The sequence below is a fragment of the Osmerus mordax genome, chromosome 18 (genome assembly GCF_038355195.1).
Source record: "Osmerus mordax isolate fOsmMor3 chromosome 18, fOsmMor3.pri, whole genome shotgun sequence".
NCBI lineage: Eukaryota > Metazoa > Chordata > Actinopteri > Osmeriformes > Osmeridae > Osmerus > Osmerus mordax.
This window is the reverse complement of record NC_090067.1, coordinates 11893338-11920195: the sequence shown is the minus strand read 5'-3', so window position 1 is coordinate 11920195 and position 26858 is coordinate 11893338. Positions and strand designations below refer to the sequence as shown.

The following is a 26858-nucleotide window of genomic DNA, read 5'->3' as shown; positions in this document are numbered from 1 at the left end:
CTTCTCTCGTTCCTTAAACATCATATTCATAATTTCTAGCTTGAGGTCAGTGGGGCGTTTAAAAAATCTATTTTTATTTGACAGTGAAGACTTGCATGCAATTAAGCTCAAGTTAACATTTGAGCTCCCTCGAGGAAGTAGCACAATGAATTGATATGTTCCACCACTCACTCTGCACTTACGCAGAGCAGATCACAAAAAGGGAACCGCTAGCACACTTGTTAATGCTATCAAATAAGTGAAGCACGTATCGCTTCTCTTACAAATCAATGGATATGTATTGCACTTGCTCAAACAAAATCGTGAATACGTGAACAGCACTTTTTCTAATCCCTACTAGTATGTTGACCTTATCATACCTACGTATATAGATGTAACCCACATTACACGGAGTGGTACAATAACCGTAAAGCTATCTTTGAATCTTTGGTTTCCTAACAGCTAGGTTACTCAAAGGTCATTTGACACCTTGATGATGTTACCATGTTGACCAGAGCCCTCCAAGGATTTCAATAGAAGACCCCTTGTTATAAAATTCACGGGTATCTAGGTAGGTGTTGTACTGTAGCTGCTCTATGTCTCTAGTTACATAAGTAACAGACCAGATCTATGCATTGTATGATTGCTATCGGCAAAAAAAAAACGAATGCAAACTGTGGCAGACATGTTTTGTTGTTCTGAGATTTGCAGAGACAAAATACTTCCTGATACCGATGGAATCCGGAGTCGGAATCAGGGGGGGATGCAGGAAGTACATGTGGTTTGCAACTAGGCGTTTGAACCTTTCATGACCCTGTTCACACAAGCACACACACAGGCTGGGAATAAGATGAGCTGTACGCTGTGTTCCCGACGTGTCGGCCTCCGCCCTCCGCCCTGATCATCTGACAACTGCTCTCTGAGTGGTCTTAGAAGGCAAGCATGGAAATCTGCAAAAATGGCTATGGAGAAAAAGGAGAGGAAGAGGAAGGAGAAAGGGGAGAGGAGAGATGGTGGTCGTCTCCAAACCCCTCTACAGGATCATCTTCTCCTCCTGCTCCTCTTGCTGTTCTGCTTTTAGAAAATGTCACATAGAGTTCAGTAGAGAAATCTCCCGGCCACCATCACTGGTCGTTCCGTTACGTCGACACGTTGACATCATTTCCAGACATGTGACCCCATCGTGTGGGCGGAGCTTGGAGTCGTTGCTCCTCCCATATGCTGAGTGCCGTATCCCACCATGCCGCTGGGTCTGTAGAAGTTCATTCCTGCCATGTGTTGCGTCATCTGGGGACAGAACACATGTAGCGTGTTACACAAGCATGTTCCTGGGTACTGCTTTCGGTATTATGACTAATGCATCATTTTCACATTTGCACATGTGCATAAACCACAACCTAACCCTAGACCTAACTTTAACCTGAACCCTAAAACTATCCCTAAGTCCTAAACACAACCCTTCACGTAATTCAAACACTAACAGTAATTACAACCCTAACCTTCAACTACAGGTCAAGAATAGCTAAACAACTCTGCACGCACACACACAGACACACACACAGACAAACACACACACACACACAGACACACACGCACACACACACACGCACACACACAGACACACACAGACACACAGACACACACACACCTGGGTGATGTTCCACTGCAGCTGCTGAGCCTGCTGTGCTCCATACACCTGTTGGGGCCCGGCGGCTGAACTTCCCATCTGCTGCTGTCCCATCATGCCGTTGGGCTGACCTCCCATCATGCCGTTCTGCTGCTGTCCCATCATGCCGTTGGGCTGACCTCCCATCATGCCTTGAGGCATTCCTGCCATGTAGGAAGTAGGAGGGACCCCACTGGCCTGCCCCATGACCCCCTGTGCTCCCATGATGCCGTTCTGTTGGGGTCCCATCATGCAGTTCTGCTGACTTCCCATTAGGGACATTTGTGGGCCCATCATGGCTCCTCCCATCCCCCCTCTCTGGGCAGCCAAAGAATGGTACGGTCCGTAGGGAGAGGTGGTATAACCCATTTGGGCGTGATTCATGTAAAGGCCAGCTAAAGACAAAATAAAATCAACACAAAATCATGTCAAACACCCATCGAAACACAAGCAAGGTAACATGAAAAAATAACAAATGTAAGGGATGGAGTAAAAGACAGATGAATACTGTACATCGTAATGGTTTTCTCTTCAAAACCCAAACCGACACCCACACATCACTCAGCAGATTGCAGGGACAGTGTTTACCGTGGGCGGCCATGTTGCTGGTGTGTACTGAGGGCGTGGATGCATACAGGGACAGGATGGAGTCCTTGGAGAGCTTCTTGGTCCCCTCCCCTGCCCTGGGTGCTGGGTCCAGGAACAGGCTGAGGTTCTCGGGGACAGATGCTGCCACACGGCCCTGAGGCATGGAGCTGCACATGGGCTGGAGAGAGGACACAGGAGCAGACGGGGTTAGACAGGGTGTGGATGTCTGTGTTTGTGACAGAGAGAAAGAGGGCGAGAGAGACAGAGATAGAGAGGCAGGCAGACAGGTAGAGCTAAAGAGAGACAGGAAGAGGTTGAGAGAGACAGACAAGTACACATCCAGACAGACAGGTGGTGGTAAAGAGAGACCGACAGGTAGAGAGAGAATAGCAGTGAGCGCTGTATAGAGTACACGCGAGTCCAGGGACAAACTGAAACACACAGGTCGACCGGCTAGCCGGAAGTTTCCCGTACTTCTTAGGGGCCAGCCGGCTGGCTGCTGGAGGGTGGGCTGGGGTGTCCCACTCACCGTGCTGTTGGTGGAGGAGGCTGAGGAGGAGCTGAACAGATCCACCGTGGTGTGCGAGTGGGGCATCGCTGGTCTGGCCACCACAGGACTGGGCCTCTCTCCTGGAGCACCAAACCCATTAGATACGGCTGCAGCAGGGCCTGGGGCATCTGAGAGAGGAGGGGGAGTGGGGAGAGGGGGAGGGAGGGAGGGAGAGGCGGAGAAAGGGTGGGAGGAGGAGAAAGAGGGAGGTAGACAGGGAGGGAGAGGCGGAGGGAGGGGAGAGAGAGGCGGAGGGAGGGCGAGCCGGCGGGAGGGAGGGAAGGAGGGAGAGAGGGAGGGAGGGAAGAGAGAGGCGGAGGGAGGGCGGGCCGGCGGGAGGAGGGAGGGAGGGAGGGAAGGGAGGGTCAGATGGATGCTGAGTCACTGCTGTGGCACCAGAGGCTTTCTAAAATGGACCTGCCTAACCTAGCGGAGTCCTCTTCACGAAAAACCACAGTGGCTCTAAGCGGGATCTGTGTTTGCGTGTCTGTGTGTGTCAGCACGCACGCATGCATGTGTGTACATGTGTGTGTGTGTGCTGTGCGTGTGTGTACATGTGTGTGTGTGCTGTGCGTGTACACGTGTGTGTGTGTGTACTAGCTACCATACCCAGTCCTAGCAGGTCAGAGACGGACTGGGACTGGGGGCTGTTCTTCATCTGCTGAGAGTCGTCTCTCTTCTGTAGGGGTCAAGCACAGAACAGAGGTCACACGGTTATGTCATAGGTGTCCTCTGGATGACTGAAGCCCAATTTATACTTAGGTCGCAGACACTTTTGAAAAGGTCGCCGACAGAAATGACGTCTCGGTCGACACTTTTAACCGTCGCTTAGAAGTGTCGCCTACCAGGAGAAATTTCTACTGGCGCTGATGTCGTCACACAGTGAAAAATTTAAATGGTCAGTTTCTCCGATTGATCACCTAGGCTACAAAGCGTTAACAATGTAACCATAGCTATGAATGTAACAAAAAATGATTCTGTTTACGTCACGCGAACCTTGAGCACAGGCGACTGTTTGCCGAAGTATAAATGCAGCTGCCTGAGCGACACTTTTCTTTTTTCGTCGGCGACCATTTCAAAAGTGTCCGCGACCTGAGTATAAATTAAGCTGAAGAATTCCTGAAGTTGCGAGTCGGAACCAGTTCACACTTACCAGCTTCATCTTCTCAAACACCACGGGCTCCTTAGGAATGTTGTCACAACTTTTCTCTTTCTACAGAGCAGGGGAAGAGGGGTTCAGGGACGACCGAGCCACACGCTTTGTGTGTGTGTGTTCTCTGTGTGGGTGTGTGTTCTCTGTGTGTGTGTGTTCTCTGTTTGTGTGTGTTCTCTGTGTGTGTGTGTTCTCTGTGTGTGTGTGAGTGTCTAGACATTTACCCGTAGCCTTTGGATGTCGATGACCTTGTCCATGTATTTCTTCTTATCGTACTTGTCCCTGATGAAGATCTCTGCAGACCTACGCGACTCAGTCAAGGAAAGCAGCCGTCTCAAGTGTCCACACACACACACACACACACACACACACACACACACACACACACTGATGACACACTGACACATACACTGATGACACACTGACACTGACACACACACACACACTGATGGCACACTGACACACACACACACACACACACACACACTGACACAAAGTGATGAGGATACTGGTCTGTCTCAGGGCGCTGGAAGCATTCTGGAAGGAAAGCCTCGTAGAGCCGTCTAGCCTTGGCATTGCCCATCTCCTGGACACACTGGAAACAGACACACACAGATGTAATACACTGCAACCAGGCCAGAACCACCCAGAAACATCACCCCCCCCAGCATGGACCATGATGCTACGGCCCTGGCCTGGGCCTGGCCCTGGGTCTAGCCTCGCTGTTGACCTGGATCTGCTCCTGGGTCCACTGGTCGAGGTTGACAGATTTGACCCGGGAGATGTGGACTCCCAGATTCCTGTGGATCCCTGCACAGCGGATGCAGATGAAGATTCCCAGATTCCAGGATGCCCATCTAGGACCTGACAGAAAGAAGGAGGTGGGGAGAGAGAGAGAGAGAGAGAGAGAGAGGGAGAGAGGGAGAGAGAGAGAGAGAGAGAGAGAGAGAGAGAGAGAGAGAGAGAGAGAGAGAGAGAGAGAGAAGGGGGGGGGGTAGAAAGACAGAGAGGGGAGGGTGGAGAGAGAGAAAGAAAAATGAAGGTAAGGATGAGACCTTTGTGAACTGGAGTGTATTGTACTCGTACTTCTAAGTATACCACCAATTTCAGACAGATAAAAATAGACACTCAATCAAAGAGAGCAGGAAAGCTTGTGTGGAAAAATAGAACGAGGCAGTAAAATTGACAGAGAGCCAGAGCAGAGGAAAGAGAGAGATGGGGAAAAAGAGAGAGAGTTTGATTGACTATTTTTCATCTAATCATAGATTAGACAAGCTCCAGACCTCAATGATGTGCTTGTGTTCACCAAGGAGCATGTCTAATCCTGTGACAGTCATGTGGTGCACTGACAAATATCAAGCTCCACAACAAGTCTTTAGTCTGCATGTTCTTCTGATAGAAGAGAGAGAACAGAGGGAAAGGGAGGGAGAGCCATGCACACACACACACACACACATTCCTTTTTCACAAAAGCCAATTACACAAATGGATTATTATTCACTTAGAAACAAGGAAATGTTTGTACATGTGAGTGTGTATGTGTGCAAGTTACTGTGTCTACTAGTTTGCTGCTTGTGTGCATGTGCAGGTGAGTGTGTATGTGTATGTGTGTGTGTGTGTGTGTGTGCACTACACGTTAGTGAGTGTGTATCCATCAGCAGAGCTGTTCCGCATCTCTCCGGCTATTTTTCGTCTCAGATTATGCAACAGCTCTCTTCAGAGAATAACAGGAAGCTTCAAAGAGAATACTGGAGCCTCACCCTCCCCCCCTCCCTCCTCCTTTCCTTTACTCTCCTCTTCAATCCATTTCTGCCTCCCTCCATCATTCTCCCTCTTTCTCTCTGGTTGGCTGAAGGGCTCTCAAAACCTCCATCCCACCCCCACCACCCTCTTAGGTAAATCAGTGCAACGTGCAGTGTGCCTTTCCCTCCACTGGGTGGCAGTGCTGTCATATCCTCTCTGCCTTAATGGGATAGATCAGGAACTATCCTGTAGGCACATCATGGAAGCATGTCCACGAGAACTTGTTTATTAGTGGGGTTGTTTCACCAAGGCCAAAGACCTAAACATTCAACCACAGCGTGGCTGGTTTGAAGCTATGGAGAGACTGAACCTGTGCAAAACAGTGTCTGTCTGTCTGTCCTGATTGGTCCAAATGTATCACGAGTACCCCAGAACTTCTCTGATCCCACATGATCCAGATCGTTGCATATACACGTGCATACCCTGTGTCAGAGCGTTGGGGATTAATGTGAAAGCTGGCTGGGTCCATCCTGAACGTCTGTCTGCAGCATTAGTTAGCATGCAGGGCTAATAATAGCAGAATTACTCAGCAAAGCCTATTTAGACACAATGCTGGGGACTGTGTGAGCGAGTGTGTGTGTGTGTGTGTGTGTGGTGGCGAGAGGGGGTGGCGGGGGTAGCCACAGTAAACAAGAGGATTGATTTGGCTCTGCATGCCAGTTTAGTCTGTTCCCTTCCCTCCCTCTCTCCCTACTTCTCCTCTCTCTTCTCATCCTTCTGTTTCTTGACTCTGGTCCACGTGGCAACTCTTTCCCCTCTCCTTTTCTCTTTGTCCGTATCTCGAGCAAACAGTTGTAATCCCTGTATCCCATTCACTTCTGTTCCCTATCACACTCTTTCAGCCTTTCTCTGTCCTTCATATCTTTCCTCCAACTTTGCATGTTGCACAAAAAAAAATTCCCCCCTCATCTCAACCTCTCCCATTTTCAATCTCTGTATCTCAAATATGTGAGTATGTGTGTTTGCAGTGCATCATGATTAAGCGTGTGTGTGTGTGTGCATAGCGAACAGTGCAGGCCTAATCTGCTTGAGGGTATTAGAGTGTGCAGCTGGCTTGAGGCCTGGTTCTCTGGATGTGGAGGGGGAGTGGAGAGATGCTCAAACCCAGAGGAAGGCCCTCACGTCCAGGCACAGAGAGAGGGAAGGGGGGGGGGGGGGGTCTGGAGCTCAAAGGTGATGAATGATAGGCTTGTGAGCAATTCTGCAACCTCACAGTTAGACCAGGCCACATTATAAGGGCTTGAGGGAAAAAATTGACAGGTCAATTATGAAGGAGTGACAGATAGCCAGATCGTGATCAGACCTACAGTGTGTATTTCAGAGCAGCTTTGAGACAAGAATCCCAACATTTACACTGAGGGTGATAAGAAGGTTATTCGAGTTCAGTCTCAACAGCAGTGGAAACTAAGTCCTGTTTGGCAATCACTTAGCATTTCTAGCCAGTGGAGTAACACACCACTGTGTAGTATAAACTTCCTGTTTTGGATCCAAACACATTTTTTGGGTCGTACTGTCGAAGATTGCAGAGCTTTCACACTGACTGTTACAAACGAGTGGAGAGGTTTGAGTTAGGAACAGAAAATGGGGTGAGGGAAACAGGCATGCACACATGCACACATGCACACAGGCACACATGCACACAGGCAAACATGCACACAGGCACACATGCACACATGCACACATGCACACAGGCACACATGCACACATGCAAACATGCACACATGCACAGACACTTTAATCAAGTTCTCAAATGGTGGACTGTTATTGTGTCGACCTGCCAGGACACCCAGGCAATATGATGAGAGGAAGAGAGGAGACGAAAATAAATAATAGATGCATTAAGTACTTCCTATTCTGCTCTCTCACTTTCTCCCGCTCTCTCTCTCTCTCTCTGTCTCTCTCTCTCACACACACAAATAAACACACACTGCACATAACCCATACCCCAGTCCATATCCCACCAGGATCCACAGAGCCCTCCACATGCGTTAGCGGTCTAATCCCATGGGCTCAGACTTCGTGTCTTTCGAACCCCCCACCTCCTCCCGTTACCCCCCACCACCACCACCAGTGACCCAGCGGAAACAGACCCCATTACAGCAGCTATTGGTACAACATATGCCCTGCCCCCCCCCCCCCCCCCCCCCCCACCCTCCAGACCCCACCCACAGAGCCCTGGGAACCAGGGACGGTCACATTAGCGGCTTTGCAGGACTAACAGTGCCTGGGTCTGTAGGTGTGTTCACAGCCATAGGCTCTCAGTCACAGGACGCAGCGGCGATAGAGCCCTCGACGCAGCCAATCACCCCCCTCCATTCGAGAGGTAGCTGTTTGTGGGAGGTGGAGGATAAGGAAGTGACATCTTCAGGTGATGTCTCCATAGCAACCCCGGGGCCTGCGTGTATGCAAACATGAGCACTGCTCAAGCACGAGAGACAACAAGAGACACAGAGAGAGAAAGAGAAAGAGAGAAAGATGAAGAAAGAGGCTAAAAGAGAGTGGGGGAGAGGAAAGAGATGGAGACAGAGAGGGATGAAGAGAGACAGAATGAAAGAAACTGAGTGAGAGTGAAACAAATTATTCGTTTTGTTTGTGTTTTACGTTTAGCATTTGTCTATGTGCAAACTAGTCACTTCCTCTTTAACCAGGACGACCAGAGCTGATGCTCGAGCAACCGTAATCTGTGTCAGAGCAAACAGGATCAGACAACACCAACCTTAGCCATATGGCCCCATACAGGTGTCTGAGAGACTGGATGTCTGAGTTTGTTTGCATGTAAGTGTATCAGTACAGTATTTGCATGTGTGTTTCCTGTTCAGTACAGTCATCGACAACCCCCGTCCAGGATGTGTTAAACAGGTGACACCAGACTTCTCTCAGCTGTAACACCTTGTCATTTTATAGTAACAAGAAGGAGAGCATTGCGTGCTGAGGGAATGACTCAACATAAACATTACCATAACGTAAGGACAGAAGAGGAAGGAAAAATGACAAAAAGAACATATTTTGGGGAATGTTTTCTGTCAATTCCTTCAGACAAGTGATTGAAGGCCAAAATTGTGTTCATTTTGCCTCATTTTACTTCATGTCATCCTTTACGTAAGCTGAGATCGTGATATGTTGATGAGTGCTTTCCTGTTCACGTATTTGGAGAGAGAGAAAGTGGCAGTTACACTTTGAACTGATTACACACAAGAAGCTGGAAAAGAGGTCATTCTATTCATTCTAATTCCGCCTCTTCCATAGCCTGTACAGTATGTGTGTATGCGTGCGTGTGTTTGTGTGTGGGTGGCTTGGTGGATGTGTGTCATTGCACACGTGCGCTATTTCCTCTGCTAACCCCTAATCCTATCCAGTCTAATTAGCAAGGTTCTGTAAAGTTAACGCCACGCAACACACAGACACATGTCAGAATGTATGTGTTCTCTGGAAACAGGCCTCCCTGTGTATTTACCATAGACTATATACAAAAGTATACACTCACAGTAACAGTCTAAATGACTTTGAACAGAATGTCGTACGGCCCATAGACATATACACACACAAACTCGATAAACTCAATCCCTTTGCCTGTCTCTTGCGCTTCAAGGCCTGGTCTCATTTTAGAGAGGGCAATCTGCACTAGATATCCCATGGCACACGAAACACACTTCTCCCAGGTTCGCATGTGTGTGTGTGTGTCCCCCACTGAACTGTTTCCATGGCTGCAATGAAGCCCAAAACTCCCCATAGCTTTGTGGCTCACAGTATGGTTGCGATCATTGCCAGGGCTGGTGGTATCTAGGTCTTGTTCACAAGCGATGCTGCTGACTATCAACAGCGACGAGTCTGAGAAGGTCACTTACAGAGTGAGGACGGGAGGTCCTTTAGACTGTGTTGTCTGCTAGTCGTCAAAGCAAATGTATGTGTGTGTGTGTGTGTGTGTGTGTGAACATTTCTGTTGTGTCTAAACATGAGCCATTCTCTGTGCTTTGGACAAAGATGCCACCTCAGCACTGAAATAGAGAGCAAGAGAGAGAAAGTGAGAGAAATAGAGGAGAAAGAGAGAGACAGAGAGAGAACATTTATGCCAATAAAGCATTTTGACTTGAATTGAGAGAAAGAAACAGACAGAAAGAGAGAGGGGGGTGGGATATGACACTCAAAACAGCACCTGTCCCTATAGGATACAGATCAATGAAAGATAAGGGAGGAGATGGAAGGATGGGACACTTATCTCACTAACCAGAGGTCAAAACACATCTGTCTGTCTGACTTGATCTGCCTGTCTGTCTGACTGACAGCTAGTGTCTGTCTGTTTGTCTGTCAGACTTGATCTGCCTGTCTGTCTGTCTGACTGAATTGATCTGTCTGTCTGTCTGTCTACCAAGGCACAGAGGTCAACATGTGAGTCACAATGTCCGTCTCTGATTGAATGTCTCTTATACTAGCAACTGTGTGCTGTTTGTAGCCTTAACAGTGTGTGTGTGTGTGTGTGTGTGTGTGTGTGTGTGTGTGTACAAGCATGAACGATAGGGAACATGTCTGAATTCTGATCATGTGGGAAAGCCTTCCATGTGCATATCAGTGTGCCTGTGCAGTGTTAAGATCCCATGTGCCTGCTGTCACTAAATGCATTGGTCCACAGTTTGAGCTGGTGTGTTTGTCAGACTCAAGGACAATGTCACTAGCCTGGCAGTGAGCCCAATACTAAGTACTTACCTTTGCCCTCTTACACAACCATGGTAACACAAGCCACTCCAACTCATGTTACTAAGGTTTGTAAAGTCACTACAAAAACATCCATATAAATGTGTCATACAATAAAACTTATAGGCCTATGACACACACACAACAGATTACTGCCATGTTTAGTGTTTCATTTAGTGGGTCAAGCCAGGTTAGGCTAACATGCTTTAAGAAATGCAAGCTGTTCAAATACAATAAAAATACACACTTACAATTATTTGTCTCGAACTGTTGTTCAATTACAGATTGACATCTAAACAAACATAGACAGACAGACAGACACGCACGCGTGCGCACGCTCTCTTGCTTGCGCACACAAACGCACACACTCTTATTTCCCAGATAAGGGTCAAGCTAGAACAGTTTGTACGGGACGAGTTAATGTCAATGCAGGTGTATTTTGCGTCTTAACTTGTGATTTGACCTCTTTATCGGCAGGTTCCGTTAGATAACGCTAGCACAGCGTGCACACTCTTTGAGTTGCTGGAGGCAATTGATACGGGAAACGTTGGTTGACTCATTTGGTCTTGTCCACCCCCTTAGGTTTGACCATGCTACTACGATGACTAGGTTTGCCGTATGACGAGTAGGTATGTCCCTAACAAGATTGAACACTTACCTTTCGCTTCACAATCTGCGCAGAATTTATTCTCCTCTAATGATAGTAGCGATGTGAGAACAGCCTGATACCTGTCAATGTCTTTCACAGATTTTCCCGTCATCATCGCCCCCTTTATCTCTCACACCTCTTTGGTCCAGCCGTCGTCCTGTTTTGTACAATGGGTATTTCAATCGGTCCGTTTGGAAAATAAAAACGAGACCTAAAGAAACGTAGAACTAGAGATAGGGGTTATCTTCCTCTTCCTTGCTTCTAGGGAAATTGCCCTCGGGAAGGCTATCAGCGAAGCAGCAATCATACAGCCATTAACTTTAGTAATGATCTTGTGTGTCAATAAGCTTGTTCTAAAACACATAGGCCTATGTTAAAGAGTAAAATAAAAGACGATCACAGCACGAGTTTCTTGCGCATCTGTATCACGTCCTCTTGTCTCCGACAGTTTCCACCTCCCGTTCTCTTTCACTCACAGGCAAAGGCACACACACGCGCACACACACGTGCGCACACACGCACGCGCGCGGGTAATTGCATTACGACTGGTAGCTCACATTTACATAGAAGCTAGCCATACCGGTAATAGTTAACCTATATTTCAGTTTATTTGTAATTCATAGGTATAATTCTCATAGTTTATCGTAATATTCCGCCACCATGTGGTACAATTGGAAAGGAGTAGGCCCATTGAAGTAAAAACAGATGAACCTCCATTCTACTCCAGTTCAAAAGGTGGCGCTACTGCACACATCATGGCTTCCTTTTCTAAAGGAGGAAGAATAATTAGCGCCTATCGACAGTACAACAGCGATCACGGGAACGTCGTAGAAAGAGAGCATTAAAAAATAAAGAAGAGCTATCAAGTCACACATATAAACCTGTAACATTATACACGATGTCAAGGCAATCCAACCGTTCGTCAGACAGCAAAAAGATGGTAAGGAGCCGCATTCCGCGATAGCTTGTTGGGAAACTAAATGTTAATCTAGATAGCGATTAAGTGCTATAGCTAGCTAGCAAACATTGCTGTCTAATTTAGCTACTACGGTCTATCCTGGCATTTAATTTTCGGTTATTTAGCCTGTTTTATATTCCCTAATAATTGCCTGCCTTAGGTTCTGGTTTTACCAACTTTGGTAGCTAGCTTTATATTTTTCTGCTGACACTTGATATCCACAGGAAGTTAGCTTGCCAGTTATCAGCTTGCTATGCTAGTCGGGTGACAGGTATGCTTCACAGGGGCAGTGAGTGAGTGCCACGGATGACAAACATAGATTTCCTTCATTACCAGAATGGGTTAATTTCGTAGTTCCCTGAATGAACTTAAACTACAGCTATTACAGACCACAGGTCGACAAAGCATTATGCTGTTTTGGCAGTAAAGAGTAGTACCGGTTTGACTCCGCCAGGCGGCGCTCTATTGCTAACTAGCAATGTGTTTGTTATTCCCAGTACTTTCTCCCATAGACTCACATTCATTTGGATGTTATGCACCTGGGAATCTTTCTCCCATAGACTCACATTCATAGTAGGCTACAGCAGACAAACCGTGAATACGAAACAGTTTTCTCTTCTTAATTCTGTAATGTGTGAGCTCTTATTTCTAATCCGTCATTACTCTGGCAAGGCAAGTAATACAGTCCCATATCCTAAGCATTGCTAACATTCTCTCTCTCTCTCTCTCTCTCTCTCTCTCTCTCTCTCTCTCTCTCTCTCTCTCTCTCTCTCACTCTCTATCTATCTCTCTATCTCTCTCATTATCTCTTTAATATAGAATTCGGAGCTGTTTACTCTGACCTATGGGGCCCTGGTCACCCAGCTGTGTAAGGACTATGAGAATGATGAGGAAGTCAATAAACAACTCGACAAGATGTAAGCACCATCCCTGGGTGTGTGGGTTTATGACCAACGGGGTATATTTTTTTTCCTCGACAACCAAACCCGTGTGTACGTACTACTTATGCATGTGAAGTGAGCAGTTTATCCTGAGCATGTGAAATGTACCACTACCCTTGCATGCACTTTATTCTAGTTTGTCCAGAACTTGCCAAACAACCGGAGCAGAGGGCCATATATATATGAACCTCTATGATGTGCTGTGCACCAACACTCTACCACCACACTGGCACATTCTCCCTCTCCCCTTTTGTGTGACACAGCCAGCCAGCCAGCTGGTGATGTAACCAGGTCATAACTATCTTTCACACACCCATATGAGGTGTCCTCTTCTCTGTTTAATGTACTAGACTAGACAGGTTCAGGATCTGACTCCACACCTGTGTCTCTTCAGGACACAGACGTGGCCTGGGGCGGTGGTGGTACTCGAGCTTAGCTCACGGCCGCAACTCCGTTATCTTTTCTGTGAGACAGAAAGCCTGTTTTTTTTTTGCCCAGGGGGAGGAGAGAATGACTGAGCCTTGTTTGATAGAGTATTATCCCTCCTGGTCTGGAGAGCCCACGCTCCTGAGGCCTCTTCCCCCTCTAAGCTAAGCCATGCTGGGTGAGCCAGGACCAGGCATGGCCATAGAAGGTAGCCTTGCTGTTCCCTCTGTGTCGGCCCTCTGGTCGGTGCAGGTTAGCATGTAGCAGATCAGCATGGGTGATGGTTCTTGATGGTGGTGTGTCTGTGTATCCTTCCCTGTTGGTCTTGCTCTGTTCCAGTAAACGGTTGTCGCAGTAAGGGTCACTCGATGTCATTTAGAGGGTATGATTGGGCATGGTGACTCTTAATGTCTCTCTCTCCCCCCCTCCCTCTCTCCCCCCTCCCGGACCGTCCCTCAGGGGTTACAACATCGGCGTGCGTCTCATCGAGGACTTCCTGGCGCGCTCCAGCGTCGGGCGGTGTCAGGATTTCCGAGAAACCGCAGATGTCATCGCCAAGGTAACGGGGAGACGTTTTGCGAGGGCCGGTGCGAGCGTGACCATGGAAACCTCCCAGAGCGGGGCGAGGAGGATGGAGGGAGTCAAGGGGCGGGGGGGGGGAGGAGGAGGGAGGAAGAGGGAGGAAGACAGAGTAGCAGGAAGACAGAGTAGCAGGAATGTGAACTCCAGCGTACAGGGTTCCACATAGTTTCTGAGCTTTCAGCGCTCCTGGATACTGCTTTTCATTTGTCTTGGTTCCAACAGGTACTGAAACATCCCAGCTATGCCAACACAAAGCCAAGTGTGTGTGTGGTGAGCTGGAGCTGGCTTTGTGGAGAACAGGTTGTTGTGTTAGACTCCTGATAACCAGGTCACCTGGTCACACCCTTGCAGCTAGCTACTATGCCGATCTCTCAATACCTACCACCATTTTCCCCAACCTAACCCTATGGTGTTCTACCCTGCCCCGTGGCTGTGCCAGGTGGCGTTTAAGATGTACCTGGGCATCACCCCCAGCGTGACCAACTGGAGCCCTGCTGGGGACGAGTTCTCCCTGGTCCTGGAGAGTAACCCCCTGGTGGACCTGGTGGAGCTGCCAGACAACCACAGCTCCCTCGTCTACTCCAACCTGCTCTGCGGAGTCCTGAGGGGGGCCCTGGAGATGGTGTGTGTGTTTGAGGAAAAAGGGGAAAGGGGTGTGTTTGCCAGAAGAGAATCTATAAGGTGTGTGTTTGAGGAGGATGTGAGGTGTGTGTGTGTTTGAGGAGGATGTGAGGTGTGTGTGTGTGTGTGTGTGTGTTTGAGGAGGATGTGAGGTGTGTGTGTGTTTGAGGAGGATGTGAGGTGTGTGTGTGTGTTTGAGGAGGATGTGAGGTGGATGTGAGGTGTGTGTGTTTGAGGAGGATGTGAGGTGTGTGTGTGTGTTTGAGGAGGATGTGAGGTGTGTGTGTGTGTTTGAGGGGCATGTGAGGTGTGTGTGTTTGAGGAGCATGTGAGGTGTGTGTGTGTGTATAACGCTCCCTCCCGGTTCTCCAGGTCCAGATGGCGGTGGACGTGAAGTTCGCCCAGGACACCCTCCGAGGAGACAACGTGACGGAGATCCGTATGAGGTTCATCAAGAGGATCGAGGAGAACATCCCTGCTGGAGACGAGTGAGGGGGCCACACCCTCCACCCCCCCCCCCCCCTCCCCCCTCTCTTGGTTTTTCATCTGGGGGGGGGGGAGGAGGAGGAAGGGAGGGCAGACCAAACCCTCTCTAAGAGACTGAAAGAGACCGAGTTAGAAGGACCAGGGGTGGGTCTCGATAGTTTACACTGGCGACCTTTTCTGATCTCCTTGCCCCTTCTTCTTACCCTGGCCAGAGGACTTAGAAGTTGAGGTAACACGGTGAATCAACCTGTCTCGATACCTTCTTTATTATTTAACTGAAGGGAAGGAGGCCTGGAGAGGAACTCACTGTGGACTGTTGAGACCCAGACGCCCCTAAAGAGCTGAGAGTCTCTGAACCAAGACCCAGCGAGCCGTCATGAGGGGCGGGGTTAGGATGAGAGGAGACTTGGGGGGACTGTCCACTCACCACTGGTTTTGTTATCCTCTAGGATTTCAGCTGGTGTTGCTTCAAACAGTGGCACAGTTTTGGGTCTTCCTTCCTCACTTCCTCTCCTGGAGGTCATCTCAGATGTGATTGGATAAGTGTAATGAGGTGGGAGCGAGGATGGAGGCATTCTTATTGTTTTTCTCCCAAGTTTTGAATTTCCTCCGACCACTAGTCCCTCACCACACACGCACACACACACACCAGAGGCTCTTGTACAGCTTCAGTCGTGTGCAGATGGGGGTTTAGGAGGGGGAAAGGAAGACCATGGCCCCCTTGCAATCTTACGGTTGTCTTGGTTGTCTTAAATTGTTCTGGTTCGTAGTTTTTTGTTTTTGTTTATACATTTTAAAATAAATCAAAATCTTTGTTTATGTCAGGTAAAAATATAGCTACCTGTGTGACAATGTGAATTTATCTTAAGTATGTCATTGAATAAATCGATGACTCATTTAATCTTTGTGGTCAGCACTGATTGGAGGAATGTCCCACTCAGAACAAGGAAACTTGATATTGAAGCGTGTGAGTGTGCGCGTGCATGAGACCTATGCGTCTCATTAACTGGTTCCAGGTCTCCTCACACGGATGTAATGAAGTGTCACCTTCTCCCCCCCTTGCTTGGACACGCACACCTAACCTCATAGAAAGCTCTACAGCAGGTAGAAGGCAGTGTAGTGAAGGAGTGGAATTCCTCTAGGACCTTTACAGTCAGGCAATGATTTCAGAGACCTAATACCTCGTGCGTGTGTGTGCGAGAACCTGTGTATGTCTGTGTGTCGGACAGGCATGTTTTAGGAACAGACACTTTAACAGGCAGTGTGTGTGTGTGAAAGAGAGAGAAACATGTCATTAAGGAGCTCTGTTGGTCTGCTCTGGCCTTAACACCTGTGAATGGCCTGACGTCACTCACAAGTCACGGGAACAACTGCTCGTTTAGAAACACCGCTCACCTCGTTAATCACAACACACACAGAGCCGAGCATTCACTTGAACGGTCAAGAGCGCCACAAAACTAGATACAGTTTGATCATTTCCAATCCGAGTGCATTTCAGACAGCTGAGAACTACTGGTTCAATCTTTCCTTTCTTTCCCACAACTCTCCCATGAATGTTTTTATGAAGTATGGTTAATGTATTAGCAATATACTTCTACCATGCTTTTATTTTTACGGCGCGCATGCAACTTAGCTTGTGTGTCACACCACAGAGGGCGTCCATCTTGTCCTTCAGTTTTCCCGAACTGCGGGGTCTGGTTTCATCTGCAGAAATCCACTGCCATTGAGCGTTCCGAGCTTTGGAATGATCTTCATATCTGCTTTGAACAAATCAACTTTTACCTGACGTTTATAGCTCTGGGTATAAGACGCAGTTCCAAAGGTAGCCACCAGAGGCTGCTGTAAGCGTTGAGCAAGTCCACATTGAGAATATTCTCGCACCCGTGTAGGCCTTAATTCAGGTGTCACAGTGGACCAATGTGTGCTGTCTTACTTCGCTTGTTTTTTAATGTATGAATTGTAGTTTATGGCATGTTACGGTAACACAATGGACTGACCTCCTAGACTACTCTGATCACGTCATAGTTTTCAGTGAACAGTAGACCAACGTTTATGTTTTGTATGAAAGGTAAACTTCAACCTCAGAGATTCAATACGGTAGCTCTGTTGCCCCCTGTCATGGGTAGCCCTAAGGCTCTGTTTAGGTGATTTTCATCCGCCTGCTTTCCTTATAGCTAACGTCTGGACACCCAGACGGTTTGGAGGATATATAGCCTAGTGGAAAGTGGAGGCGCTGTGTTGGCTGTCAGCATGAAATAAGCCCCTTACTCTCCCCACCGCATTACAGTCGCATTGTGTAAGGACAGCAGGGAAGCATGGCTATGTGCAGACGGTCAATGTAAATCATTTGGCAGGATTAAACGCTTGTATCAGGGGGCGATGTACAGATGGGATTGTGTAGGCTACTGTTAAAACGTGTATCACTCTTCCATATGCTCCCAGGAATTTTGCTAGCAGGGACACACACGAACGTACAACGAAGCGCAACCGCGGGGTGGTTAAACAAATGTGGCCGTTATGACTCAAAAGTGCGTCTCTGTGACAAGCATCTGTCAAACTAAATTAAGAATATATCCCTGTCTTCCATAAAAAAAGATGCAATTCTGTTTTTGTGTTTTTATGCGTGTGACAGGGTTCCATAAATGGGTCATTTCGAAGACAGGATGGCCAAAACGCAATCATTATGTAGTTATCTTCATTCTTCCTTGGCCTGCTCTTGTGGAGAATACTTCTATTGTGGGAATTTTTTGTTTTTGGTATCAGGTAAAAAAAAACAAAAAAAAACCCACGTACGTCATTCTGAGACAGTTAAGTGTTTCCATGAGCCACTCAGAGAAGATATTTTTGTCTCGTCTCTCCCTTTCTCTCTTTTTCTTTAACAGCAAACAGAAACTTTTTCATGTACCGAACATGTCTCATCCATCTACTCTACACACAATTTGTTTTGTGTCACGTGACACTTCATCCTTTGTCTGGCTCCCTATATTTTTCATAAAACTTTATTAAGGCAGTCCGGGCAAACAAGTAGCAAATGGTGCAGACCTGAGACAACGTGAGCCAATCTGCTAAAAGCCGCAAAACGCTTCAATGTGGCCTTCATGAGAAACAAATGGAGAATGGCATGCTTCGGTAATACAGCCTAGAGCTGGACCTCTTCTACTGTCAATCCTCCATCCCCCCCATCCTTCTCTATTTACTATCAAATCAAATTTATTTGTATAGCCTTTTTTACACGCAAGCATGTCACAGAGGGCTTCACATACGCCCATAGAACTGCCCCTCAACCAACCTAAACCCTCAAGGAAGACAAGGAAAAACTCCCTGAAAAACTCTCAACAGGAGAAATAATGGAAGAAACCTTGGGAGGAGCAATTCAGAGAGGGATCCCCTCCTCCATTTACTACCAACTTCATGGGTCTCGGTTTTCCAGACACGTTTGGTCGGTAGTAAACCCCTTTCGTGCTTCGCCAACGCGAGGAGAAGGGTTAAAGTAAAGACACAAAGAGGAAGTTTGAGAGACAGAGTGAAAGAGAGAGAGAGACCCTTGCGTAGGCCCGTATGTGCACATCAGAACACTGGACTGGACACGCTCTGATAAAAACATCCTGCCGGGAATTCCTCATCTACCAGGTGAGCCGTAGGACCGCGATCCAGGTCCCAGATCTTTTCCGGCGTTTTCCGGTGCGTCACCGTGCGTGTCTCGCTTCTGGCCGGCAGAAGGGTAGGAGATGACAGGCGGATGGACAGCAAGCCCCTCGGGATTCTGGGAAGGAGAGGATGAACCACAAACACCTCGTTTCCAGTAAATACGACCGGAGGGGGGGGGGGGGGGGGGGGGGGGGTTTGATGTACTGGAGACGAGTCTGGAAGGAGAGACGACCAGGCTGATGTCATCAGCGAACGAGAGCGGTGGTCTGGGACGCTGACTGAGACAGGATTGTTCTCCCGCTGCTACGCGCGGGCAGCACGGGCAGGGAGAAGCTGTCCTGTAATGAGGTCATAGAGAGGTGAATGTGGCTCAAGAGAAGAGCCCAGAGTCAAGTATGCAACTTTTTTAAGTGTATCTGGATGCATATGTTTCTGCTTATGCCGTGTGTGTGTGTGTGTGTGTGCGCGCGTGTGTGTATCGTGTATAAGCAGGGAGATGTTGCCGATCTATTTGCATTCTTGGCGAGTGCACATAGAAATGAAGGTATTGGATCAAGTACTGTTGCTAGTTTTTGTGTGTATTTCCGATTTCAGATCATGTCCCAGTTTGTGCACTTCACAGTTAATAAGACTGAGGCCTATATTCTGTCTGTGATCTCATATTGTGTTCTTTTCGTTTGGTATTCAGGTTCTGTAAGAGCAGATATCTGGTGTGCCCACCTGCTAGTCCTTTTGAGAGATGAATCACCTGCTGCTTCCTGTGAAGACGCACGCCTCATCCTCCTGTGTCACATGCTCTGGTCCCCATGCTGCACTCATAGGTAGGTTGAGTACATATGGGATAAAAGCAGGAAGGAAGCTAATCCTTTTGATGAGAACTGTGTTTTGTCTCAGCATATATGACACTTTAATGGTTTAACAAGGAAATGAATTGGAGGAAAAAAAAAGAAAAACAGTAATATCTTATTGTGCCTGGATATTTCTGTTTTTCAGTATGAATCAGTGCAATATCCGGCGGCACGACTTTCAAAGGGTATCTCCTGAGTGCACAGGCCCTGTAATTACAGACGGGAGATGCTTAATGTTCTGGTTGTTTCAGAGAGGGCCAGCGCTGTCTGTACCTGGGGTGAGCTGAAGAGAGGGTCTGGAGAACCTCCCCCGGTCGGGGCTGAGCTCTGCTGAGGACCGGACGGCTGCATGCTTGTTTTGATATTCCCTTCTTCCCTTTCTTCCCAGCTTGCTGGAAGCGAGCTGCTAAGCTGCTGTCCCTCTGGTTCCAATTTCCCCCTGATCCCTCACTCTTCCTCCCTCGACAGGGTCCTGTGAAGAGGGTTCTCTGGAAGGCCTTTGGACGATGCAGGTTTCATCCATTCCATACCCTCTTTATCTCACCGTCTCCCTCTCGTTTTTTTTTGGTCCTTATTTTCTCTCTCGTCTTTTTTTTCTCCAGGAGGGGAGAGGAGGGGGGTTTACCTTATCTCTCTCTCTCTCTTTTCTGTCCTCGCCTCTCTCTGTCTCCTGACCCCTCTGTGCAGCGCTAGGTGGAGTTTATGTAACTCGAGCAGAACGTTCCAACTTGGAACAGATCACACCAAGATTGAAGGAAGGAAAGAAAAAAAGAAAGTGTCATGTTTAATTTGACACCAGTTGGCCCTGTAGGCTAGCTCTCCCTCGCCCAAGACTTTAGCATTCCACAGCTTCTCCTCCCAACACCCATATGTAAGCATACATTTATATCAATCTCCTTCGCCATAACGAATATGGTAATTTCTATTGAAAAGCAGGAATGTGAGAGTCCTGGTTTGCCCTGGACTCAATTCTAACCAGACTACCCTTCCAGAACACAGGGCTGCCTCGAGGCTGCACACCAGCTGGTATGGACGAGATATGACCAGACTGCGCTGCCAACACTGGACCGTGTGTGTGTGACCGTGTGTGTGTGTGTGTGTGATGTGTGTGATGTGTGTGTGATGTGTGTGTGTGTGTGTGTGATGTGTGTGATGTGTGTGTGACCGTGTGTGTGTGTGTGTGTGATGTGTGTGATGTGTGTGTGACCGTGTGTGTGTGTGATGTGTGTGATGTGTGTGTGACCGTGTGTGTGTGTGTGTGTGTGATGTGTGTGTGTGTGATGTGTGTGATGTGTGTGTGACCGTGTGTGTGTGTGTGTGTGATGTGTGTGATGTGTGTGTGACCGTGTGTGTGTGTGTGTGTGATGTGTGTGTGTGTGTGTGTGATGTGTGTGTGTGTGTGATGTGTGTGTGTGATGTGTGATGTGTGTGTGTGTGTGTGTGTGTGATGTGTGTGTGACCGTGTGTGTGTGTGTGTGTGTGTGATGTGTGTGTGACCGTGTGTGTGTGTGTGTGTGTGTGTGTGTGTGTGTGTGATGTGTGTGTGACCGTGTGTGTGTGTGTGTGTGATGTGTGTGATGTGTGTGTGACCGTGTGTGTGTGTGTGTGTGATGTGTGTGATGTGTGTGTGACCGTGTGTGTGTGTGTGTGTGATGTGTGTGTGACCGTGTGTGTGTGTGTGTGTGATGTGTGTGTGTGATGTGTGTGTGTGTGTGTGTGATGTGTGTGATGTGTGTGTGACCGTGTGTGTGTGTGTGTGTGATGTGTGTGTGACCGTGTGTGTGTGTGTGTGTGTGTGTGTGTGTGTGATGTGTGTGTGACCGTGTGTGTGTGATGTGTGTGTGTGTGTGTGTGTGTGTGTGTGTGATGTGTGTGTGTGTGTGTGTGACCGTGTGTGTGACCGTGTGTGTGTGTGTGTGTGTGTGTGTGTGTGTTTGAGAACAGGAAGACACTCACGTGTACACAAGGTGAAACAACCGTTACGCTTAAAAAAGCCGACACACTAACTCCCCTGCTGTCAAACGTCACGGCCATGTCAATCGTCCAAACCGAGGTGGGGTTCCCTTTCACCAAGCTTAAATACAATCGTTCTTATTTCCAGCCAGAACCTCGCCCACTGTCTTGTGTGATTGATGAGACAGTGAGAAATGTAGACCAGCAGAGAGACGGCAGTGATAAGTGAGGATGACTTTCCACACAAAGAACCCCAAGCTGTCAGTCTGGGCGAGGGCTGAGACTGAGAACTGTTGGTAGCATGAGGGATCAGGAGAGACCTGAATGTGGTGAGATGTGTGTGGGTGTGTGTGTGTGTGTGTGTGTGTGAAGGGACATACCTAAGGTACTCTCTCTCCCTCCTCTGTCTCTCTGTTTCTCTCCCCTTGTCTGCGACTTTTACTAGTTCCTTTCCACGATGAAATGAACTTAAATCCCACATGGTTTCCTTCCATAATTGTCTCCATCGAAAGGCACAAGCTAAATCATTTCGATGACAGAATGTCACTGACATGAAACGCTTGCCGACTCATTTTCCTGTCATTCGGTTCAAGAGTTAAGATCCTGTAAAAAAAAAAATGTCAACCCCAATATGCATCCTCTCTGTAGCACATGTCCATGTCACAGATGTACAAGTTTTCTCTCAGACGCCAGAACTGTGCTACCACTTCTCTATCAGCGATAACGTGGGTGTTTCAGAGAGCCTCTAATCCAAAGCAACGTGCTGCGGAATTGAACCTGAAACCTCTTGATCTGCAGACAAATGCTTTAACCACTGAGCTACACCCATCCCACTTACCTGTAACCATACCGATTCAGCCATTTCATCAACTGTACATACATACATGCAGCAGCCAGAGGCATGGTGAGGGTTAACGTTATAAAAACACTAAGAATTAACTACCTTACGATATCCACACATGTCCTACATGTCAACACCGTACTAACTCGAGAGGGAAGTGGACATGCCTCCATTCAGAAGGGGACTAGTGTGTGTGTATGTGTCCGTGTGTGTCAGTAAGACCCTTGAGGGTCCCCACATAGGCATGTCTGTATGTTCAAGCAGGAAGTCTTTTTGACAAATGTACTTACTCATACGTGTGTGTTTGCATGTGAAAAAGTGCATGTGTGTATGACAGACATTGAAACAGCTCATTTGCAAGCCTCTTGTGCTTTCTTTATTCCTTGTCATTCCTGTCATCTTGAAAGTTTCATTATGAATTCCCTCACATTTTATGGCTCTGTGTAGACTGTTCAAGTTATGTGTGTGTATCCGTGTGTGTGTGTGTGTGCGCACATGTTAAGTGAGTTGCTTTGGCATTGATCAATGTGTAGAGGTATCCAATTCATGTGTGTGTGTGTGCACATGTATGTGTGTGAGCATTTCATGCATGTGCCTTCTCTCCCAGGCAACTCAAGAGGTGCAGAAAGCACCTCTCTCTCCACGGGCCTCACACAACCTGGGCTCCTCCACCAGGAACCAGCCGGAACACGGAGCTCCAAATCGGACCCAGACATAACACTGGTTCTGGAGTCACGAGGGGGAAAGAATGAGAGAAAGAGAGGGTCAGAGAGAGAGCATAGTGAAGTATACTAATGATTGTTAACCTGTGGGGAGGATTCTTGGCCTCTTGTCTGGGCTCCCTCGTGCAGAGGAGTGGAAGTGTGCTTGGCGACGTCTGCCTCTCCCTACTGTTGTCGCTCACACACACACACACAAACAGACACACACACACACACACACACACACACAGACAGACACACACAGACACACACACACACACCGTGGCTTTGTTAGTCAGAGAAGTGGACAGTCATATGGTTCCAGTAAGCCACGCTGATTTGACTCTATGGCATGTTATACCCCCATGCTATCTCTCTTTCTCTGTCTCTCTCTTTCTCTATATATTTTGGCAAACCAAGCCGTGCCTCCCTCCAGACACGTCAAGGAAGGGTCTCTCCTAAAGTGTGTGCCACGGAAAAACCAAGCCACCTGGACACAAACACCAATAACGTTGAATGGATAGAAACTGTGTCCAGAACTCTTCCAAGGTGTCAACTGGGTTGAGGGGAATTTCTACGGAATACAATCTGATTAACATAACAGAATGTAATAATACAATTTATTCTTAAGGTAGAGAAGTTTTCCCCTCCGGTGACCACTGGACAACGTCTACTGTAGCATGGACCACTGTAAACAGGAACCAGGAGGGGCAGAGGTCACTTCTTTCACCAGACCGCGGCCCCCTGACACCTGAGGCCAGAGTTGCTTACCATCCCCTGGGTCACACCTCCACCCTGACCCCTGGCCCTGGCAGGGTGGACCCCCAGGAGGAGGCTCAAAGAGTGGACTGTTCTGGTACAGAGGTCCCCATTCACAGCCTGGGCTGGGACACCATGGCCTGGTTCTGCTTACTGCATCAGGTACTTGCCCTGTCACAACTCACGCCTGTAACAAATGGGGGAGCTACTATGCCCAGACACATGCTGCTGAAAACACACACACAGGCACACACTCACACACACTTTCTTTCCCCCTCGCACCTTTGACACGTGAGGCAAGGTAGCTGTCGACTCTGGCCCCAGCCCCGGGGCATGCTGGGTAGTGATGACATCACGACCAGGTCTTGCCCAGGTGATGGAGTGCATCGTCACGGAGTGTTTGGTTTTCCAGCGCTAACCGTATTAGCAATAACACAAGCTCTGGGAAAACATGTCAATCGACTGCTAACTGAGAGTGGCGTGTACCAGAGAGAAAGAGAGAGAGAGAGAAAGAGAGAGAGAGAGAGAGAGAAAGAGAGAGAGAGAGAGAGAGAGAAGAGAGAGAGAGAAAGAGAGAGAGAAAGAGAGAGAGGCCTGGAATAATAACTGGCTGACAATGTTCGCAACAGTGCAGAGAGTTCCAGGCAGAACATAAGTGGGGTGATTATAACAAAGCCCCTGTCAATCAAAGTCCCGGCGCCCTCTACACTCCACCAACATCTCGCCCCCCCCCCCCCCCTCCCCCCTCACACACACACCTCCGGTCACCCCTGACCTCACACACCCCAGAAAGGAACACAGGAGCCCTTCAAACACACATGCCCCCACCCCGACAGTCATTTAGTCTTTTTACACGCGTGCACACACACATGCACACACGGGGATCGAGCAGCTGTCTAAGCCTGGGGAAGACCGACAGGCTGCGTGGAGGAGGAGGGTGAGGGCGTGGTTTTAACAGCTGGGTAACACAAGTCAGGGATGAACCCTGCTTTAGCCTTCATTAGCTCGTTACTGCCCAATAAGATTAGACCCCTCAGGGAGAGGGAGAGAGAGACAAAGAGAAAGAGAGAGAGACATGAGAAATGACTCCTTACACACTGCAGCAATACAAAGTGAAAAATTGTTCTGAGACTTGGATCATTGAATTTAAAAATTGCTACAGTTTTTACATATGTGTGTGTTTGCTGTGTGTGTGTGTTTGCTGTGTGTGTGTGTTTCCCTACAACAGTGAGCTCTCCAGATGTGACACATCACACCATCTCAGCAGTCCCCTGTACCAGCACTGTTCACGTCGCCCTGGAGACGAAAGTCCCACCTCCGCCCTTTCAAGGACTGATGATGTCACATTCCTGCCAGGTCAGCTTTCCTGTATTCCACAGTGGCATGTCATGTTGCACAGGACAAAGAACACTTCTCATATTATTCAATGTACAAAGCAGACAAGGGAAGAAATGTAATTTTCAAAAAATAATTCACATCTAAAGATGCAAGCCAAATACATATTCCACTCTGTGACATTGCTTGTGAAAAGTTCTAAACAGAGACATTTTGTATCAATATGATATGGGTAGTCCCTGCCGGAGGGAACGGTTCTGGGATCTGTGATCCATGATCCAGTCCCAAGAAACAAGCATGTACTGACTTGGACCAGTGTCTGGTGGAGACTGTGTCCATGTCCAGCCCTCTTTACAGGTTAGAGGTCTTGGCTCACCATGTCTGGGTTGCCATGCCACCATAATTGTCTTCAGACTGCAGCAGAGTTAATTTATCAGGTCAGTGGGTCCGGGAAAATTGGCTTCTATTATCCTGGTCTGGATGACTGAGTGTGTAGACAAAGACCCCCATCCTCCAGAGGAGGAGAACACCTCGGCTCTGCTTCTCCCCAGTGGAGGGTGAAGCCGCTCGGGGGAGGAGACCTGGAGAGGCCGGCCCCCTGGTGGTGGAGTCTGGAGAGGGTCTCCACCGCTCACGATGACGACAAGCTGAGGGACTGAGGTGACACTGGAGAGACTGGAGAGTTGAGAAGACTCTGAGAAGACAAAGAGAGAGCATACATTAGTGCTGTGTGTGTGTCTGTGTGTGTATGAGAGTGTGTGAGTGTGTGTTGAGCCCCTAATTACAGAGGAACCCTAGGAAAACCCTGGATGCATTTACTCATATCAGGGACTAACTTTGGCAGGACTCATCCCCAAACTCTTGATCTCTCTCACAAACTGTTTTCAAATTCACTCTTTATTCCCCCATCTATCTCTCCCTGAATCCTTATCTTCCCTCTCCTTCTCTCCTCTCTTTCTCTCACCTCTTCCTTTAGGAGGGAGCCCAACCCAAGCCATTTTCCCCCTATAAACCTCTCGCTTCTATTTCCTAGACTATTATGCTTGCATATTTCAAACTGCATGAAGTGAGGGAGGGAATGCAGGAGGAAAGGATGGAGGGAGGGAGGGGAGGAGGAAAGGATGGAGGGAGGGAGGGAGGGAGGGAAGGAGGGAGGGGAGGAAAGGATGGAGGGAGGGGAGGAGGAAAGGATGGAGGGAGGGAGGGAGGGAAGGAGGGGAGGAAGGATGGAGGGAGGGAGGGGAGGTAGAAAGGATGAGGGAGGGAGGAGGAAAGATGGAGGGAGGGAGGGGAGGAGGAAAGGATGGAGGGAGGGAGGGAGGGAGGGAGGGGAGGAGAGGAAAGGATGGAGGGAGGGAGGGAGGGAGGGAGGGAGGGAGGGAGGGAGGGAGGGAGGGAGGGAGGGAGGGAGGGAGGGAGGGAGGGAGGGAGGGAGGGGAGGAAAGGATGGAGGGAGGGAGGGAGGGAGGGAGGGAGGGAGGGAGGGAGGGAGGGAGGGGAGGGAGGGGAAGAATGAAAGACACACGAGGAGGTCAGCTAGACCCATTTCTTTCTTTCACACCATGTGTTACTGTAAGATATTAATTTCCTCCGCCCAACAGTTTTTCTTTTCCATCTTCTGTCAGTGGACTGGGTGAATTATTCCAGGTCACACGGAGCCCACAGTCTCCTGCCTCCATCTT

General features: G+C 48.4%; 2 protein-coding genes across 2 annotated transcripts; one reads left to right on the top strand and one right to left on the bottom strand.

Annotated features, from left to right (window-relative positions):
* Window positions 1–719: 719 nt before the first annotated feature.
* On the bottom strand, window positions 720–11192 carry smap2 (small ArfGAP2). The gene is made up of 10 exons (XM_067256102.1): window positions 11087–11192; window positions 4667–4800; window positions 4446–4531; window positions 4161–4239; window positions 3937–3996; window positions 3393–3462; window positions 2763–2911; window positions 2234–2411; window positions 1628–2040; window positions 720–1266 (listed from the first exon to the last, which is right to left on the bottom strand). The coding sequence occupies exons 1-10, from the start codon at window positions 11190–11192 to the stop codon at window positions 1138–1140; spliced, it is 1404 nt and encodes a 467-aa protein (XP_067112203.1). The 3' UTR covers window positions 720–1137.
* A 675-nt stretch (window positions 11193–11867) lies between these two features.
* On the top strand, window positions 11868–15242 carry trappc3 (trafficking protein particle complex subunit 3). The gene is made up of 5 exons (XM_067255640.1): window positions 11868–12017; window positions 12855–12952; window positions 13862–13961; window positions 14424–14606; window positions 14978–15242. Exons 1-5 carry the CDS (start codon window positions 11976–11978, stop codon window positions 15095–15097), a joined length of 543 nt encoding a protein of 180 aa, XP_067111741.1. The 5' UTR covers window positions 11868–11975; the 3' UTR covers window positions 15098–15242.
* Window positions 15243–26858: the final 11616 nt, after the last annotated feature.